Consider the following 20,713-nt stretch of genomic DNA (forward strand, 5'->3'; position numbering starts at 1 on the left):
CTCAGGGGGCGCCTCGGTAGGAAAAAGAGTTCTGCTTCAAAGAAAAAGCCGCAGTGTTGGTTAGCAAAAATCGTTTGATGAAAATGAGGCTCGTCCGACGTGGCCACGTCGACCCTTGGTTTCTCCCAGAGCGGCGGTCTTGAAAATCACCGCTGACGTTCTCGTAACTTAACCACGCCCGGCGATCAACCTTCGAGTTTCGCTTGTAGACTCCGACCCAGCGCCGGCCCTGCTACAGGCTGCCTTGTGTTATAACTGTAAAAGTTCGCGCCACCACTGACCTTTTTATAAACGAAAATGGGTTTCGCATGGAGTCAGCCAGCTCATAACACTTTTCAAGAGCAGCTAGAAATGCAGAACTATCAAGTACGTGTTGTCAATCGTGCGTACAATTTTTGTTGTTGTTGAGCAGCAATCTAATCGTTGCCTTCTTATTTTTCTATTTTTACAGCTGGAGAGGCAGATATACATGAGACACCTGATGCACCAGCGAATGTTGGCCCTCAAGATCGCCCATGCACGGGAGCTGTTTTTTTGGCTCACCGCGTTCTACGTTGCCTCCAGTGCGGCTCTTTTCGTTGGGTATGCTGTGCGTGCGCACGCATTTAGAAGCTACAAACAGGAAGGACCGTGTCCTTGTCGTAATGTGAACCACGAACTTGCTTAAAGGCTGAAGATGGCAGAATTCAATTATGTCCGAGCCACATCCTATGTACGGCTCTAGTTTAATTACATTTATAAACCAGATGTTATTAGGAATTACGTATTTGGCTCAAATGACCCAACCTTCTTCTTGCGTGTATTTTTAGCTCCCTCAAACAAATATCTGGCAAAGAGTTGACATTATTAAAGTTTTTATTATTATTAAGATGTGGCGTTGCATTGGTATCTTCAAGTCGGAAGGAAACTGTTGCCTGTACTGCATATTTTAGACACTCAAATTGCGCAGTAACCGATTCAGACAGGGTATGATCACCCTCTAAGGCAATTGGAGGAGTCAAGGTGTTGAATTCATACAATAATGGCAGTTTGTAATTGATCTCAAATAACTCACGGAAAATACTGATGCCCACATGAGTTATTAAACAAAACATACAGCAAAATGCCCGAGCCACATCCTATGTATGGCTCTAGTTTAATTACATTTATAAACCAGATGTTATTAGGAATTACGTATTTGGCTCAAATGACATTCAAATGGTATTTTCCGGACAGGCCGCCATTGGAATCTGAACCTGGCAACGTTTAACGTTAGAACGCTATCTAGTGAGGCGAGTCTAGCAGTGTTATTGGAGGAATTAGAGGGTAGTAAATGGGATATAATAGGGCTCAGTGAAATTAGGAGGACAAAAGAAGCATATACAGTGCTAAAAAGCGGGCATGTACTGTGTTACCGGGGCTTAGCGGAGAGACGAGAACTAGGAGTCGGATTCCTGATTAATAAGGAAATAGGTGGTAACATACAGGAATTCTATAGCATTAACGAGAGGGTGGCAGGTCTTGTTGTGAAACTTAATAAGAGGTACAAATTGAAGGTGGTACAAGTGTATGCCCCTACATGCAGTCATGATGACCAGGAAGTCGAAAGCTTTTATGAAGACGTAGAATCGGCGATGGGTAAAGTCAAAACAAAATACACTATACTGATGGGCGACTTCAATGCCAGGGTAGGCAAGAAGCAGGCTGGAGACAAGTCAGTGGGGGAATATGGCATAGGCTCTAGGAATAGCAGAGGAGAATTATTAGTAGAGTTTGCAGAACAGAATAATATGCGGATAACGCATACCTTTTTCCGCAAGCGGGTTAGTCGAAAGTGGACGTGGAGGAGCCCGAATGGTGAGACTAGAAATGAAATCGACTTCATACTCTGCGCGAACCCTGGCATCATTCAAGATGTAGACGTGCTCGGCAAGGTACGCTGCAGTGACCACAGGATGGTAAGAACTCGAATTAGCCTAGACTTGAGGAGGGAACGAAAGAAACTGGTACACAAGAAGCCAATCAATGAGTTAGCGGTAAGAGGGAAACTAGAGGAATTCCGGATCAAGCTACAGAACAGGTATTCGGCTTTAACTCAGGAAGAGGACCTTAGTGTTGAAGCAATGAACGACAATCTCATGGGCATCATTAAGGAGTGCACAATAGAAGTCGGTGGTAACGCCGTTAGACAGGAAACCAGTAAGCTATCGCAGGAGACGAAAGATCTGATCAAGAAACGCCAATGTATGAAAGCCTCTAATCCTACAGCTAGAATAGAACTGGCAGAACTTTCTAAGTTAATCAACAAGCGTAAGACAGTGGACATCAGGAACTATAATATGGATAGAATTGAACAGGCTCTCAGGAACGGAGGAAGCCTAAAAACAGTGAAGAAGAAACTAGGAATAGGCAAGAATCAGATGTGTGCGTTAAGAGACAAAGCCGGCAATATCGTTACTAATATGGATGAGATAGTTCAAGTGGCTGAGGAGTTCTATAGAGATTTATACAGTACCAGTGGCACCCACGACGATAGTGGAAGAGAGAATAGCCTAGAGGAATTCGAAATCCCACAGGTAACGCCAGAAGAAGTAAAGAAAGCCTTAGGAGCTATGCAAAGGGGGAAGGCAGCTGGGGAGGATCAGGTAACAGCAGATTTGTTGAAGGATGGTGGTCAGATTGTTCTAGAGAAACTGGCCACCCTGTATACACAATGCCTCATAACCTCGAGCGTACCGGAATCTTGGAAGAACGCTAACATAATCCTAATCCATAAGAAAGGGGACGCCAAAGACTTGAAAAATTATAGGCCGATCAGCTTACTGTCCGTTGCCTACAAAGTATTTACTAAGGTAATCGCAAATAGGATCATGAACACCTTAGACTTCTGTCAACCAAAGGACCAGGCAGGATCTCGCAAAGGCTACTCAACAATAGACCATATTCACACTATCAATCAAGTGATATAGAAATGTGCAGAATATAACCAACCCCTATATATAGCTTTCATTGATTACGAGAAAGCGTTTGATTCAGTCGAAACCTCAGCAGTCATGGAGGCATTACGGAATCAGGGTGTAGATGAGCCATATGTAAAAATACTGGAAGATATCTATAGCGGCTCCACAGCCACCGTAGTCCTCCACAAAGAAAGCAACAAAATCCCTATAAAGAAAGGCGTCAGACAGGGAGATACGATATCTCCAATGCTATTCACAGCATGTTTACAGGAGGTATTCAGAGGCCTGGAGTGGGAAGAATTGGGGATAAAAGTTGATGGAGAATACCTTAGCAACTTGCGATTCGCTGATGATATTGCCTTGTTTAGTAACTCAGGAGACCAATTGCAATGCATGCTCACTGACCTGGAGAGGCAAAGCAGAAGGGTGGGTCTGAAAATTAATCTGCAGAAAACTAAAGTATTGTTTAACAGTCTCGGAAGAGAACAGCAGTTTACGATAGGTAGCGAAGCATTGGAAGTGGTAAGGGAATACATCTACTTAGGGCAGGTAGTGACCACGGATCCGGATCATGAGACTGAAATAACCAGAAGAATAAGAATGGGTTGGGGTGCGTTTGGCAGGCATTCTCAAATCATGAACAGCAGGTTGCCACTATCCCTCAAAAGGAAAGTGTACAACAGCTGTGTGTTACCAGTACTCACATATGGGGCAGAAACCTGGAGGCTTACGAAAAGGGTTCTGCTGAAATTGAGGACGACGCAACGAGCTATGGAAAGAAGAATGATGGGTGTAATGTTAAGGGATAAGAAAAGAGCAGATTGGGTGAGGCAACAAACGCGGGTAAACGACATCTTAGTTGAAATAAAGAAAAAGAAATGGCCATGGGCTGGACATGTAATGAGGAGGGAATATAACCGATGGTCACTAAGTGTTACGGACTGGATTCCAAGGGAAGCGAAGCGTAGCAGGGGGCGGCAGAAAGTTAGGTGGGCGGATGACATTAAGACGTTTGCAGGGACAACATGGCCACAATTAGTACATGACCGGGGTAGTTGGAGAAGTATGGGAAAGGCCTTTGCCCTGCAGTCGGCGTAACTAGGCTGATGATGATGATGATGATGACCGCAAAATGCCATCTCTTGCGACATTGCGATCTTGCAGCCAAGGATATAGTCATGTCTACGTATCGCAAGATGTAGTCAAGATGCTTGATTCTAAACTAGGCAGTCACTGCATTTATGCTTTTATGGTTATTTCTTTAATGTGCAGTTCAGCCTTGATGCATTCATATATTTACTGCAACTTTCTGGCTCCTCAATTTCCATACAAGTAACCACATGCACAGTTGAAAGTAGTGCGAGGTACAAGCAAAAATGATAAGGATAATGCATTATCAGTTGCATCCAACTGTAGGGTGTTGGGGCATTACCTGGGTTCTGCACATACTGCAATAAATTTACGCTATCTCTTCTTTAGCATTTTCTTTTACCTGACTGTGTTATTGTATTTCCATGTGCCTGAGATGCAGCTCTTCCTTCATCTTTGAGTTATAAATGACGAAGAAATTTCATTAAGACAGTAGCAGAAAGCCTTCATATGGGATATCGAACATGGAGAATGTGTGCAAGAGCAACAAGAAAACTAATAGTTTTCAAGGTTACTTCTACGAGCGTGCATGATTCAACAAAGTACGCACTACTTTACTGTGTATGGAAAGTATGTGAAAGGCACGACAACTTCTTACAGGTATCGAAGGACCAAGAAGCCATTGATGTTGGCACCTATTTTACCCATGACATTCATACTGGCTTACCAAGGTGACCTGGCCTATGGGAGCAAGCTTGTGAGGATCAAAGGTACAATGACCCTCTGCCATTCCTCTGGCCCAATAAACTGAGTTTTTTTTTTTTTTTTCTCGGTTCACATCCTGTATACACAAGCATTTCAATAAATACTTTAATAAATTGAATGCAGCAAACATTAAGAAACATAATATTTTTCGGCAGTACACAAATGTACATAATGCAATTTGGCTGGGACTTTCAATTCATATTGCCCTGAAATTTAGATGAATGAAAGAGAAAAATTATAATTTACCTAAATGTAGAACAAGGCTACAAAGGAAAATTATATAGGCTTCTCAGAAGGAAAGCTTCAAAGTTCAAGGGAAGTTCGTTGGAGTCTGGGGATGGAACGTAGGGCCAACACTTTTCTGGGGTGGTCACTCCACCATATGAGTTAACCAGGAGGCTAGCAGCACAATTTAGGATGAGTTTTCCTTCAGCTATGAAGCTTTTTTTTCGGAGAAACCCATGTGGGTTTCCTTTGCAGCTTCGTGCTATACTCGAGCAGATGACAATGTTTCCTTTTCATGAAACTTCTTTCACCTTGCTGATTTCTGCAAACTCGTTTGCCAAATTTGGATGCAGTGTGATTGTATTGTGGAAATTCGACTGTATTTAGCTGAGGTGTGGTCTCTGTTTGTTCCTAGGTGAGGCAGAGAACATCATGTCGTTTGAGAAAGAGCTGCTGGAACTCCCTCACAACGTTCCCACCGTCGGTGGCATTGATGAAGCCCGGGAGAAAGCAAAGGACGAAGGGAGTTTCAACAGAGCGCATGACATCTTTCTGTGAACACACCTGCCGCTCAGCAAGACCCATAGGAGTCTGCGTTTCCCTCTTGCAGACCGATTCCGGCCCACTGCAATCGTCGTTATACATACTTGGCCTGGTGCTACTAGTACCACCGAGAACTCCTCGGGTCGCATTCTGCAAAGATTCCCTTCTTCCACTTCAAGTGAATTTTTTTCTCGCAGTTCTGTGGTATTGTATCAGACATAGAGTTCGTTATTGGTGAGAAGCATTTTGTGAGCCTTAGTGTGTGATATCACGCAGGGTTTGTTATATTTTTGGCCAAAAAATCACAATACATTGTAAGGTTAACAGAAGTGTACATGCAAGCACTCTTCGTTTCTTTTATTTTTATTCATTTTTTTTTTTTGAGGTGACACAGTACAGAGTCTGTTTTATATCTACATGCTAGCAGTGAATGCTTTATCATTATCTTAAGTTAATTATTGTTCCTGCTATTTTGTGGTATTGTATCAAATGTAGTGTTGTTTATCGGCAAGTGACGTTCTGTGTGTCTTAGGATGTTACATTAGTAAGGGTTTGTTTGCTTTGTTTTTGGCAGAAAAGTGCATGACAAACAGAAGTGTATAAGCACTTCTACTTCATTTTTTGTTTGTTCTTAGGTGAAACAGTACAGCACATGTTATCGTTAATGTACCTATGTGCTAGCGATGAATGCTTTATCATTATCTTTACGGCTTTTTAGGCTATTTGTTGCAGCCACAAGCTCACTTATACTAAGTCCCCATCGCAAGGATCTGGTATTTTGATGTCCAGTGGTGCCTTTAGCATTCTGGCGTTAAGCACATCATGCCTGCGGTCCTCTGACATGTCGCGCAAGATATGCAGTCTATCATTTTTGCAAATGTCCTGATAAATGGATTGGTACCAGAGGGAAAAAAAGAATGCTACCTGGGGCATCTTTTGCAGAATTCACTTTCTGCAAGACTTTTTAGAACCATGCAGTAGTTCGAGATGTCCATAGTCACATCTGTGACCATTTTCTTTATGGTTCCCTAACAGGGGCCTAGTATATACCAGTGCACTTGTTAACTTAGTCTTGTTAATCTTATGCTGACTAGTCACATACAGTCGTTACCATTTGTCGTCCTATTTTTTTAATGTGCAATTCATTAGATCATTTTGACGTAGCTGAACCAGTGAACATGCTTGTTCACTTGTCTTTCACTACATCAAATATTTATGCATAGCTGCTAACTGTTAGTACTTCATAGTGAAGTCATTTGCCAGCATTCTGGTAATATGTTCAGCTCGAGCACTTTTGCCCATCAGTTGCTCTGCCAGAATTTTGATCAACGAAGAAGTGTTCAGTGTTTCGGATTTATAGGTTGTGTATTCAAGGCAGTGGACTGTGACTTTTTACTCTCACTAGTCTATTAAAACAGCAGTGAGAACAAATATATACATATATATTGTGAATATTCAGTGGATTGTTCTATCTTTAAATGTTGTCATACATTATCTTTCCTATTTCAGTTCTTTCTAGTCATGTTAATGTGCTTTTCTACAGAAAACATTTTTGTTTACGAGAACTTTTTTTTTAGCTTGTTTAAATGACCAGTTATTGTCAGTTTCAGTTCCAGTTATTGTCACACACAGCCTAAATCATGGAGTGTGCACAGCAGCAGTCATTACAATGTCAAACATTTATAGCTACATACTGTGACACTGTATGCAAGAGTCGAGTGTGAGCTTAGTTTTGCTAAACAGACTGTTAACATAAAAAGTTGATACAACGCAAGATTCACAAGAAAAGTGAGACAGAGATGTACACTGCTTTCACCCTGACATTGGATCGTGCCATTTCAATCACTTCTAAACAGAGCTTACTGCTGCCTTAATATATGTGGACATTTTATACACTTTGGCAAGAGAGGAGGAGGGGGTCAACCAAGCGAGACATGAACTAGACTTTGTGATGATTAGTCAGCATGCTTTTTTGTTCTCATAATGCGCGGCAACACATAGTGCTAGTGAAAAGGCATCCCTGATGCCAAGGCAGGTGTGAAGGCCTGTTCTCACCATACAAGTTTGGGCAGTGGGAGATCACTATTGCTACAACTTACACAACGTGTTTCATCTGGTTGACCCTCGTAGGATTACATGCCCACAGGAAACTGCAAAATATATCAGCCATATGCACAAAAAATATAGCAGCTGCTATAAATGCAGCAGTGTGTGTTAGTGCTTATTACCCGAGTTGTTCAGTCATATGAATTGTCAACTCTCTCTTCGGAATCCAGACATGCTCACTGGACAAAAAGCGTCAGGGTCTTCTGAACTACGCAATGCCTGTGAGAAAAAAAAAAAAAAACTCAAGTTCACATGCCCAACAAATTGTGCTGCTTTATAAAGCACCAAGACAAGAAAATGTAGAAGTCCTAAACCAACATTTTACAGCTAGATCTGTTTCAGACATTTTCTTTCAAGCAGAAAAAATAGGCCATGATAGCTATTACACACACTAAAGCAAGCTTCATTCTGCTGGTAGTCTCTTTGGTGACATGTTAAACTAGCCTCTTGAATTGACATTCAGGGATATTCAGAGTTTACAGCAGATTTTTTGAATTTGTATGGTTGTTTCTCTACTTATTACAACGTTTTGGACAACATGTGTTCTTGCAAAACAAGCAATTTCTTGAAAGAGTCAAGCCATGGCTCTAGAAGCACAAGAACCTGTTTGACAAAGCACAAGAGGTATTTAAAATCAAGTGCAAGCGACTATTTACTATTAGAAAAAGTGAGCTTTTCCATTCTATCTGCATATCTTAGGCTGAGCAAATTGTGTACTACAGTTCATCTTCTCTATAAAAAAGTCATAATTTACAGACAATGCCTTGCAGGAGCCAGATTAGCTATGTATACTCTTTACCAATGCACAGAAATGAGATGACAGACTGAAATGTAACCAAAGTTTCATGACCCTCAAGAATCCAGTTTGTACTTGGTTACTCACATATCGTCGAGGAAAGGGACATATCTCATATTGCCGACGTCTCAGATTTAATAGAGTACATATTAACATCTTTTTGTCAAAAACTGCAAGCAAAGTGAGGAGAACAGACGCACTAAGTTTTCAAAAACATTGAAGCCGATAACTGTGCAGGGTCCTTCTTATAACATAACTTTAGAATGTCCTTCGATGAAGTTATCTGCATGGCCTAGACGTGCAGACATTGTTTTCTTTTTCCAAAGGTTGTACTAATTGATGACGTAGGTTAAGTGTAGGTAATAGGCTGAAAATATGATAGTTCTTTACCACGGCGTTCTTTTTTTTCTTGACATCAGTGTGAAAAAAAATGTAAACAGGCTTTTATAACAAGCAATATAGTATAAGTAGCTCAAGGACAGCCTTCCATTTTTATTGCTGCCATGTCTCTGTGTCTGTGACGTGTCTCTCTTTGCACATAGCTCACATGAAATAAAACAAGTGGACAAGTCATAAATTGTCATAACAAATATGCATCTAGCAGTACTATTAGAATCTTTTTAGCAGTGTGTATCACTTCTGAGTATGAAAGAAACACTATAGTGTCATCTAGCTGTGGTGTGTTGCTGCGTCTGCTGCACCATGCCTGTATTCTGGGTGTCTCTTAATCTGCAATCAGGTTTTTTCGCTCACAGTTTAACATGCATGCTTGCTAGGACAAGAAAACTTCAGGGTAAAGTGTCATATGCAGATTTCTTAGGATAATTCAAACTCTATTTAAAATTGTAGTTGACTATAACATATATAAAAATTTTATTTGACCCAGTTTGGTTTTCAGTGCATTTTGAAGCCACTAAATTGAAACAAGGTTTTCGGTTTTTCGAGCTTCTTGACATTCCGGGACGAAAACAACAGCTGATCACAGGACATTGATCAGGCATGAATAGTCAGAACCTATGCTTCATATTCACACTGTTGTGATTAGCATCACTGTGAAATGGCCCCACCAACCCAGTCACTGCAAACACAATGGTGCCATACAATGGTATAATAAGTATGGCTGTTTATGCATGCCTACTGAGGTATATCTGCCCAAAGGCACCTGCACATGTGTATGCTATATGTGCATACAATAATCTGCAATTTTGTTCAGGAAAGTGACTTATTTGGGAAATTCTTGCAATAGCCGACGTCCGTAAAAGTTTGGATTAACCCGATTCAACTGCATTAAAAAATGCTTTGCTATAATGAAAATGTATTACCGTGCTGTGTGTCTTGGTAACAGTGTCTGCTTATTTATGAACATGCAATAAAGCTTGTTGAGTTTTAGTAGTCCTTTATTGCAATGTTCGCTGCATTGTGAAGTCAACCTCCATCACTCCACAACTGTTGCAAGAGCTTTGATGGAGACTGCAGCATCTGCAAACTGAATGTGCTGACTCACTTGATTTTGTCCTTTACACAATGCTACATAGCCAGAGCCCTTAATTGAGTTATTTTTTGTTCAGTGCTCTGGGCTTGGCAAAGAATGCCTATGACACTGTTTCTATCGGAAAGAAAATTTCCAGACATTACAAATACTTTTTTATTCCAACATTATACCTGCTGCATAAAGCAAAATTTCCTTGTTTAAGTTGTTTTCCCACAGCAATACAGCTTCATATTATAATTACACAGCACTCTGTTGTTCTTAGGCTATGCCTGAAGCAGAATAATGGTGCTTTAACACCACTACAGGGCCATTCATTATATAGGCAAATTACAGTATAGGAAAATGAATATAATAAATAATATCATATAATGAAGCAAACCTAAAATGCTTCTTTCTCATATCAGCATGTCGCAAATACATGCTTATAGGTCATAACGAATATAGGATATTTGTGACAGATGCGACATCTTTATAACGACGCTTGACCACAAAACTAACATCAGAAATACCTGCTTTCACCATGGGTCACTGCCACTGGTGAGCCTGCAACGCTGAATCTCGCATACTTCAATGTGACAGATGAGAACAGCGCTACCACGACATAGGACGAGCCTACTTCATGTAGGCACACAGACCTTTCCAGTATTTTCGGTTTAAAAAATGCGCTTTTGATTGAGCCGGTCAGTTTCATTTCCCTCAATGTTGCTGTCAGGACGGCTTAGTCTTGGCAGTGGTGGGGTAGTAGGGTGGGGCTTGGGTGGCAGCAGGCGCCCTCTGGTGGCCCATTGCAGCAGCCCCAAATGGAGTGGTCACAGTGGTCAGCGGATTAAGTGCCCTTTGTGTTGTGGGGTCCGCTGTTTGAGGCTGCAGGAATCGCGGGTCGACCAGTGGGGAATCCCTATGGCAAAGGGAAGTAAGATGGTCAGGACCAGTGGTGGGCGAACCCAATTCAGACTTTATTTCCCTTGAGAAGAGGAGATGGGAGAAAGAGCAGTGAAAATATCTTTGACTGGAGCCTCGCCCCACCTTGTGACTTGGCAGCAAGGATGCAATGTAGCTCTACATTTGGGGATATGTTAGATTTTAAAAAAAAAACTACAACATAAGAAAAATATTTTTTGCATAGAAGTGCATTTTAATAAAGTCTAAAAAATGGTAGCATTTAATCACTGACAACATTAGTGAACAAGCTTGCAGATGAAATACATAGCTTACATAGCCATTCAGGAAATCAAAAGAAAAAAAAAAACACATGAACATTCAACGACTGGCACTGACATTCATCCAAGTTTCCAAAGACGCTTCTAAATAAAAAGTCTAGCAGCGTGATCATACACTGTTCACACTCCAGTGGAGCTATACATGGGAAAGGCCTACTTACTCAATGGGCTTGGGAAGAACAGGAGATTCTTGTCTCACTCCAGGGGTCAGGTTGGGAAAAGTTGGCTGCAATACAATGTCGAAGCAATGCTGATTCCTTCTTGGGCGACTATAAAGGGGCCACTCAATGGGCAACGCGATGCAGGGAGCAAATATTGAGTTCAAGGACTACCGAGTGAGCATTTGCACTCTCCCTGTTATCCTCAACACAGATTATGTCCTCCACCGACTGCATTACCGTGCAGCTGAGTCATTTAGTTTTAAGCAATCGTTATGAAAAACAGTGCAAATATTGGACACATAACGGAGATGAGGGCACAGTGCTGGCTACCAGCTGTCTGATTTATTGTCCTGGCCACAATGTACACGGAAAAAATATATATATATATACCAGGACAAAAACACACAAAGAAAAAAATTAAGAAAATAAATAAATGAAGAAAAGGGGTAAATATCACATTTGCAGACGTTTTGTGCATGTGAATGCGTGAATGGTAGTTCTTCTTTGTGGATCTGATCACTCCTTTCTTTTCCTGCTCTGTGTTCTGTTGTTTTCCAGATGAGCGTGTCACGTCAGCACACTACAGATGAGAGCTCATAGTCAATGGAGTAAGGACATAATCCTGGCTACCCTGTAGATTATGGTACACATTGGTGTTGAAAAATTAGTAACATGACTCAGGCTTCGCATCCTTACCTGCAAAGATGCAGCAGTGCCACCTGTCCCGGGAAATGCGAAGTTGCGTGCCGTTGGATACGTAGGGCTTTGGTTTACTGGGCTTATGAACTGAAACAAAAAAAAATGAAAAGAAATCCTGATATTAGTGCCAGCCTGTTTCACGATCACGACTGAAAGCTGTACTTAGTGTGGATCCATGCTCAACAACAAAACAGTGCGAACAACACAGGGACAAAGAAAAGTAGACAACAGAAGCACTGAATTGTGCTAAATTGTTCTTAAAGCATGGATCAATTAACCAGTGTTAGACATTCATGCAGTGCAGTGAAGTCACCTGTTTGCTTGAAGACAAACCAACAGGACTACCCCGCTTGTCCTGCTGTAGCTGACATGAGTTGAGCTGCTTGTTCAGCCACTGGATCACTGCAAATGACAAGCACTGAGAATTATCACCAACAAGGACAGCTTTGGAATGCAGTTTAGTTTCGCAGCGTCAGTGTAAGATGGTTGCAAACAAACAATATTAGGGGTCACATGGGCAAATTATTGCTTTGAATTCATTCCCAACTGAGGCATTCGGTTTCAAATAGAAAAAGAGAGAATCAAATTAAAACACATTTTATTAGTTCAGAATTAGAATTATTAATTAGAATTAGTTATATAATACAAATATGTATATGTATACTGCTTACATGTGAGCACCAGTGATTACGCGGGAATGTACGATCAGTCATGCCTAAATAGCCGATGCATTTGACCTGAGAATTAATTTGACGATCAACAACCGTACTCACCGCTATCGTTGTGCTTTACATGTTTCCGCGCAGTAGTAAAAGGGGTTTACCAATACTATTACTGAAAAGGCAACAACGTGTCGAACTATAACTTAAACATGCCACTCTCACCCCCATAACTTATAAAATTTTCCCTAATAATGCATGTTTCTGAAAACAAGCACAGACAGTCTGCTTAACTTTTGGAAGACGTTTTCAATGCCCATCGAGTCAATGCATTCCTTAGAATGAAATTTAGCGTATTTCATTCAATCGCTCAAGTGAACACATTTTCCTGACATGCACCTACGAGTGTAAATCTCCTCGGAGCCCGTGATTTCGTGAAAAATCAAAATCTCAGCACACACAACATGCATGCCCCAGAACTGAAAGGAACTGCATATTACTCCTCTGTGGAACTACAACACTGTAATCTATATTCAAGGCTAACGATCATGCAAAGGCAAAATTTACCTTCATTACGACTTGTGTGCCGTGAAAACTTTTGTGGTGTGATGTACCATTAATTATACTTAATGAATCAAGCACTATACAAGACAGAAGAAGAGGGAAGGGAAAATTTATCTGAGAAAAATCAGACATGCTGGCTTGAGGTAAGTAATAGACCTCCAGCTTTTTACTCTGCTCAGAAAGAAGGGGACAACAGGATAGATATGAGGAATATGATGATATGATGAAGATAGTAGGGACGCAACAAAGCACACATTCACGTACAGAGGGCCCAATTATAGCCTTCAATTATAGCCTGTGTTAATAAAAATTATCAGAGAGCCTTGATGGCTCACTTCATTGATATGATGTCCAGCCCAGTAACACTGTTTTTCTCAATGGCTTCTTGTCAATTGGCGCTAACAAAAAGTCGTTCACTATTACAATGGGGACAAGCAACAAGCATATGTCCACTTTTCAAAATAAGTTCTTTATCAGGGAATACTTGCAACTCCTGGAATGAACTGCTTATTCTTCACGAGCTAATGCAAAACTTCGAGGGATGGTGACTCACCATTCTCGTTTGTTTTGACTTGCTTCTGACACTCGGCCAGCTTCTGCTCAACCTCTTCCAAGCGTTGTCGCGCCTTTGCAACCTGGAAACAATGATATGCCACTCAACATCCCGGGACTGTTTCCTCTATTAAAAAATGAAAAAGAAAGACATACTGTATCGATGCAAGCAATTTAAACACCGAATTCCATGGGTGTATACATGCATAATATAAGAAATTTATTTCAGTGTCACCCGTATTCCACAAAAGAACAATTTGCATGTGTGCCCACATACACACGAGAAAAAATTTATGAATGATAGGACAAGCTCCAGAGACCAACTTTTCACAAGAAAAAAAATCCCTTTACAGAGGTTTTTGAGTAACCTTATCCAACATTACAAAATAATTCTTAGACCACTTGCAACCATGATTATTTTTTTAATTTCCTTAAGCAATAAATGATAGTATGCCAACAAAAAAAAAAAAAAAATTGGATAAGTTATATAGAAGTATTTGTCACATATGCTCATGCAGCTTAGCATAAGGCAAATATATAGCATGCCCTCAATGCACTGATGATGAACTCAGGAGGAGCAAGTGAGCCAGTAGTACGCGCACATACGCACGTGCACAAACATAGGCACGCACACGTAGTAGCATTCCTTTAAATGCATGCCAGACAGAAGCGTTATTATAGCTGTACCCCAATGCAGGAAGTAATAAACATGTAGCTGCTACAATTTTTCTTCAGTGCCAGCTAAATCCAATCTCCAGTACTACACTGTAGGTTCCGTGAAGAACTTAACAAGTCCTTTTGATGTCTTTTTTTTTTTACTGTTACATTATTTTTCTTGCCTTTTTTTTTTGCATGTGTATGCATGAATAGTGCAATGACTTGTGTGTCACCATGTTATTCCATGTACCTTACGACATGCCATTATCCTTCATTCATATTTTTTTTGCTGTGTTTTTTTTATTTTCTGTTTTATGGAAAGTGCTCGTTAAGCACCTTCTGATAACAAAGTCGATACAACATGGAAATACCTTCATACTAAACATACTTTGTAAGTAGCGGAAGTGTGACGTTAGTTATCACTTTACTAACACAAATGAGCATTCCTATTGTCGTCTCAAAGTGATAGCTGGCACGAGCAAACAGCGGCAACGGTGAGAGTTAATCGCAACGCACTATTAGACTCGCTCATGAGCTTTGAAGCGCCAGGGAGCGTTTAGATCATCTCAAAGTGCTGGCTACCACGAGCGAAGAGGAGCGGTAATTGGGAATCATTCTAATCTCCCATGCATTGCGTTTTTTTTTTCTTTCTTTTTTTCTGCCAGATTCTGTCACAGAACTGTCCCCCTGCTATTCTACAGCATACATTGATGAGCTGAGATTATTGATAGAAATGATTTTGGATGCTTTTCGCAACACTATTACACATTTAAATTGTCTCAAAGACTTAGGTGCCACGAGTGAGGAGTGATACAGTTGAGAATTGGGCATGCATTAGAAGCCCGTGGTGTAATGGTTAGGGCATCGCATTATTATGCCTGGGGACCCTGGTTTAAAGGTCCACCATCAAAAAAGCAATTCATTTTATTGAACGGCAGCCTGTGTTAAACCGTCGCTCAGCCTACTTGGCAGGAAACTGACCTCAGCTTCTTTGTTCTTGTTGGCCAGCTCGAGATCATCAACCTTGCGCACAAGCCTTTGAACTTGCTGCTCTTTTTCGGTCAGCACGTCCTCCTGCTTTGTGATGACCTCTGACCTGCAGGTGAGAGAACATGGTGACTCGTCATAGATGAACGCAGAACACAGCAGCTTATGCTCTTTTTTTCTCGTTTTGCTTATGCAACATTATTGCGAAAAAAATTTAAATTTTTGGAAGGCAAATGCTTAATGAAGGCTGGGAGGCACAGAACATTCTGTGCTCTTGATAATGTGCTGCACACATCTTGGAGATGCGGCATAACATTGGAGTACAGACACTCCCACCGTCGTCCTAAATCAAGCTCAGCCGACCAAGTGGCTGACTCGGGCTACATCCACCAAAGATCAACAGAACCCGGCCACTTACATTTGATGCTGTCTGTCACATGCATACAGCATGTGGGAGATGGCATGTGCCTGTTGTCACGCAGTCTACAGCAGAACATTACAGTAGACTTACGAAAGAAAAAAATGTCGTTCACCTGAGATTAGCATGAAGCCATAAACGAAGCCCACACAAGTTTCTCACTCTCAGGTGGACAACAATTTTAGGAGTGTTTGAATAAGTACAATTTCCTAATCAAATAACATACGAATGTTTGGGAAAAATGACCTTTTGACATTTTCTCCATTTCTGAACAAAGTAAATTTTTAAATTATTGTGGTGTCCGTTTTGTAAAAAAAAGTGAGGGTTTATTGACATTATTTGTTATGTGTGTGTAATGCTGTTGACGAATGGACACCCGGTCAACTAAGGAGCTTGTAAATGAGAAACAATTCCTTTCAGTTATCTGGTGCACGTACAGCGCGTCACCGCATTCCTGTAAAGTGTTGTGCTTCGTTGAAGGAGAGAATCGTGATACTTTGGCACCGCGCATTGTTTTAGAGAGATGCAAATATGGTGATACTTGTTAAATAGCAAATTGCTGTCTCAATCAAGACAACAGTGTCGTATGAAGGCTGCCTAAAAAGCAAGGTATTCTTCTTGAATGGCCAGAAATTACTGGGCAGAAGTTATCTGCCATGCGCATTTGCTCAGCTACTGTTGCCTTCGTGCGACAACGACATCTCTCTTACAGAGAATCAGTGGGAACAATCCACACCAGTAACTCTAATAAGTTTTTTTATTAGACCAAAAATGAATATTTGACAGTTTAAAATAGTAAATTCTTGAAGTAAATAACTACGAACTAAAGAGCAAGGACTATTCAATTTGTATTCAATATATCGAACATTCACACATCCCTACAATTTTTCCCTTCCGTAGATTTCCACAGAAATAATTTGCAATTGCATAGACTCCCTTAAGACAAACACAAGAAAATCCTGAAACCCTTTGAACCTCAGAAGCCTGCCTCAATATAAGTGACAATTCCTTTGTGCACACCTGAGCCGCAGCTTGGCATGGTTAGTCCTGAGCTCGCCCTGAAGACGCTTGATGATCTCGTTGCCCTTGAGGATGTCATCCGAGAGAGTCTTGACGGCTGCCTCTCGTCGACTGAGCTGGGCCTGTCGCTGCTCCAAGAGTGCCTCCGCCTGTTGCTGCATAGGTTCATCACCGATACAGTCAAATCGCATTATATAATGAACTCGCATTCTACACAAAAGTACCTCCATTAAATCCAATATTTGTTATAACTATATATTCTTTACGATGCACTGATACAGTGATATTGGCAAAAATCATTTTAGATTTACTTCGTTACCTTCAATAATTTGTATTTTTTATATTGAGATTCATCTGTATGCAATCTGTCGGACCAGTTTCAAGTGTCTCATAGCCAAATATGTGCTCGCCTTCCTGCTATTGTCTAAGTGTTGTGTTTTATCTTTGGTGAGGAAAACATCTTATGTAGGTTAAATGAAGTTGCTTGACATCAATGTGTGCTAACGTGCACTAGCTGCAGGGACAACTTCTAAAGCGGGAAGGCACCCACTCCCCCCTCAAAAAAAAAAAGAAAAAATCCTCCTGTATGCCCCGTCGCAGCCCTCCCACAACTAGGGCTTGCCCAGTGATTAAATTCCTTAAATTCCTTCCTGCACCCCCAACAAAAATATCTTGGCACTGCCCCTGGCTAGCTGACATGCTTTCGTTGCAAAAAATGGGACAGTGACATGTCAAAACTACATTGCCATCCCTCGTCACTGTCCCATCACACAAACTGCTTCTGAGTTCGCTGACAGTGACAAAGAATTTGAGAACGCATTCATCGGAGGGATAGCCAAGATTGAAGATGTGGTAGCCCAGGTTTGAGAACGAAAACAGATATTTCAGCTGCCCTGACAAGAAGTGATAGGAGATATATTTCTAATAAACTAAAGAAGTCTGAAGCTTCTTTTTTTATATTATTATTATTCAAGCTTGCCCTGCGGCATAGAATAAGTGAAGCATCTTATATGTAGATATACAGTTTGTCTGTTTAATTAAGACTGCAGCTAGTGGCAGAGGAAATGGGGTCAGGCAAAGATAAGATAAGGCACTGATCTCAACAAGGTTGTCGGCGGCATCATCATCATCATATTTAATGTCCACTACAGGACGAAGGCCTCTCCCTGCGATCTCCAATTATCCCTGTCCTGCACCCACCGATTCTTACTAGCGCCCACAAGTTTCCTAATTTCATTGCCCCACCTAGTGTTCTGCCGTCCTTGACTGCTACCGTGCCCCCATAGACTGTTACCAACACCTGGGAAAGTGGCGCCCTCTAAATAGATCTTTCAGATTCAGCACGGCCGGGCAGGCACAGACAGGAGGCTGCACGACCATACCTGAGAGGGAATACGCGAGTGAACTGGATGTAAGGCAAGCCGAGGGGTCTGTGATGGTCAAATGTCTTAAAACAAATGCTACAGAGTATAGGCAGGCAATACAATGCACTGTTACACTCTAGTACTCACTTTCTTCTGCTCACAGCTCTCAAGCAGCGCCTTCGTCTCGGCCAGAAGCTGAGACTTCTGCAACAGTTCGGCCTCCAATTTATCAAGCTGAGACCTCAAGGTGCTGGCATCCTTTTCGTTCAGCTGCTTGTCAGCCTCAACAGTGTCTTTCTCCCTGTGATGACAAAAATGTATTTTGCACGCACTACAAAAAGAAAAGCTTCACCCACTCCCTGCTCACGCCCCCTTATTTTAAACATTCCTGAACATTTCTAGGCTTGCAAACCCTCCAGAACCACCCTCAAACAGATTTACCTCTGTTCCAATGCTGAAATTATTAAGCAAATTAGTTACCTTTAGTATATACACGAAAACCAGGTAAGTGCAGTCGTAATGCAGCATGTGTCATACAATACAATATGGCACACACATCAAGCATAATAAAGGCACAGCAGCCTCATGTCACTGTATGCACTTTCTGTGTGTGACAGGCCCCAAGTCTGCAACATAAGCTAAAAATGTGGTACTGACAGCAAAGTTCACCACCAAATTCAATCACTCAATGACAGAAGACAGTTCATCAGAAGACAGCCAGTAACATTGGGCTTAGCAAAAGCTGCCTGTAATGTAAAGAATGCAGTGAATGCAAAAAACTGCTTTAAGCTTCTGTGGTGGAAAATGAGGTAGGGAAAAATGTGGCTAAGCCACTGAGGCTATAAATGAGAATGCAGCTTTTAGAATCATTACTGCCTCACTCTTCTGAGGGTAACCACATGCTACGCACCTTGAAAGCACTTCGGCCGTTCGCTGGCACTGTCCCACTGCTGATTCCAACGTTGTCACCTTCAATGACAGCTCCCGGCAGACTTGCTCGGACTTGGCCAGTTTTTCCTGTAGGTCCTGAAAGATACAAAAGGCAAGGCAGTCATTTCTGTCGATTCAACATAAAGAAAATGTTAAATTGAAATTTTTTGGCTTGCTTCATAAGCCATTTACTGCATTACACACAATTACTGACTTCCAATAGTCAATCACATTGCCAAAGAAACAGACGGTATGGTTAAACTCAATCTGTGACATCACATAAGCTACCCTGCTTTGCCAGCATGTTATAGGACTAGCATCATATTAAGGTACAAGATTCTAGGCCATTTACTGCATTTTGAGACTGTCAATCACATCACTACAACTGCATCAATGAAAATGGCATCAAATAATGGCACTGTAGTTACTGTATCTATGTGCCCCAGATTACCAGACTGTTTCAGACAAGTTGTCTTGTCAATAATAATCGTTCGTCCTCCTTTGGCTAATCACATATGCTCACAAGGATGAATGACGCAAATAGCGAATTCTTGCATGTGAGCAGACAAGCCAATCGCACTTGATGGTAACCAAGAATCAAAAGGGCCCCCACCTTGTTCAATGTCTCCTTGATAGACACATCAGCCTCTAGCACTTGTATTTGCTTCTTGAGTCGCTGCTCTGTCTCCCTGTGCTCCAGGTCCAACCGAAACTGCTGTTCCGAACTGGCCTGCAGCAAAACAAGCAACACAGCCTTGAATGACATCAGCACCAGCAGGAGAGATGCGAAGAAAACAAAATGAAACTGAGGGCACAGCAGCAGAGAGGTGCTGCATAAGTTCAACAGTGGTGTCTGAAGAAGTTCACTGATCAATACTTAAGTAGAGAACCAGACATAAAACATGCAGGCACCAGAGAAGGGACTTCTCTTTACTGTTCATCACCTCTCTAGTGCACATTCATTTTTGCACTGTTTCCTACTTCACAGTGACGTTGTTAATTGTTACTGTTTCATGCCAGTGCAGTCAACGCTCATTACAAAAGAACATAATCCAATGAGAACGGTCCATTATATGCAAAATTAAAGCAAAGCAGTGATGGTCCAGTCAGTTTAGTATTTGGAGTGATTTTTGAAGCAGAAATAATGTCATTCTGTAGCAGTTTAAGAGTAGCCACACCAGCATTTTGGGGCAGCTTCAGAGCAGAAAAATTGGTCTTTTTGGAACACTTGGAATAGTACAGCAGTAATCTGTAGCCATTTGGCAACACTTGTTATTACTGTGCAATCAGTAAGTGCTCTTCAACAGTGAAGCAAGACACAAAGCCAACAGCAACTAATTCCCACGGATGGTATACCATGCACGCTCTGTCGCGAACATTTTTATTTGGGTAGGCAAGAAACTTAATTTTGTAAACAATTAAACAAAATTTTGTAGGCTAACGAGAACAAAGATACGCACCTAAAGCTTATCTAAATAGCCCTAAAGGCCGGCCAGTACACTTATTAGCCATATCAATGCTTGTACT

General features: G+C 41.3%; 2 protein-coding genes across 2 annotated transcripts in view; one reads left to right on the top strand and one right to left on the bottom strand.

Moving 5' to 3' along the window:
* On the top strand, positions 1 to 9,852 carry LOC126539433 (plasminogen receptor (KT)). The gene is made up of 4 exons (XM_050186264.3): positions 1 to 366; positions 452 to 582; positions 4,689 to 4,798; positions 5,434 to 9,852. Exons 1-4 carry the CDS (start codon positions 298 to 300, stop codon positions 5,574 to 5,576), a joined length of 453 nt encoding a protein of 150 aa, XP_050042221.1. The 5' UTR covers positions 1 to 297; the 3' UTR covers positions 5,577 to 9,852.
* LOC126539430 (spindle assembly abnormal protein 6 homolog) overlaps positions 9,313 to 20,713 on the bottom strand; it is a 20,028-nt gene continuing 8,627 nt past the window's right edge. Inside the window, exons 8-17 of the mRNA XM_050186261.3 lie at positions 19,800 to 19,916; positions 19,167 to 19,282; positions 18,404 to 18,557; positions 16,893 to 17,047; positions 15,449 to 15,563; positions 13,812 to 13,893; positions 12,349 to 12,437; positions 12,033 to 12,122; positions 11,337 to 11,401; positions 9,313 to 10,853 (exon numbers count right to left, since the gene is read on the bottom strand). Of these exons, the coding sequence (XP_050042218.1) occupies positions 10,664 to 10,853; positions 11,337 to 11,401; positions 12,033 to 12,122; positions 12,349 to 12,437; positions 13,812 to 13,893; positions 15,449 to 15,563; positions 16,893 to 17,047; positions 18,404 to 18,557; positions 19,167 to 19,282; positions 19,800 to 19,916 (1,173 nt within the window). The 3' untranslated portion in view covers positions 9,313 to 10,663. The remainder of the gene's footprint in view (positions 10,854 to 11,336; positions 11,402 to 12,032; positions 12,123 to 12,348; positions 12,438 to 13,811; positions 13,894 to 15,448; positions 15,564 to 16,892; positions 17,048 to 18,403; positions 18,558 to 19,166; positions 19,283 to 19,799; positions 19,917 to 20,713) is intronic.

This window comes from Dermacentor andersoni, chromosome 11 (genome assembly GCF_023375885.2).
Source record: "Dermacentor andersoni chromosome 11, qqDerAnde1_hic_scaffold, whole genome shotgun sequence".
NCBI lineage: Eukaryota > Metazoa > Arthropoda > Arachnida > Ixodida > Ixodidae > Dermacentor > Dermacentor andersoni.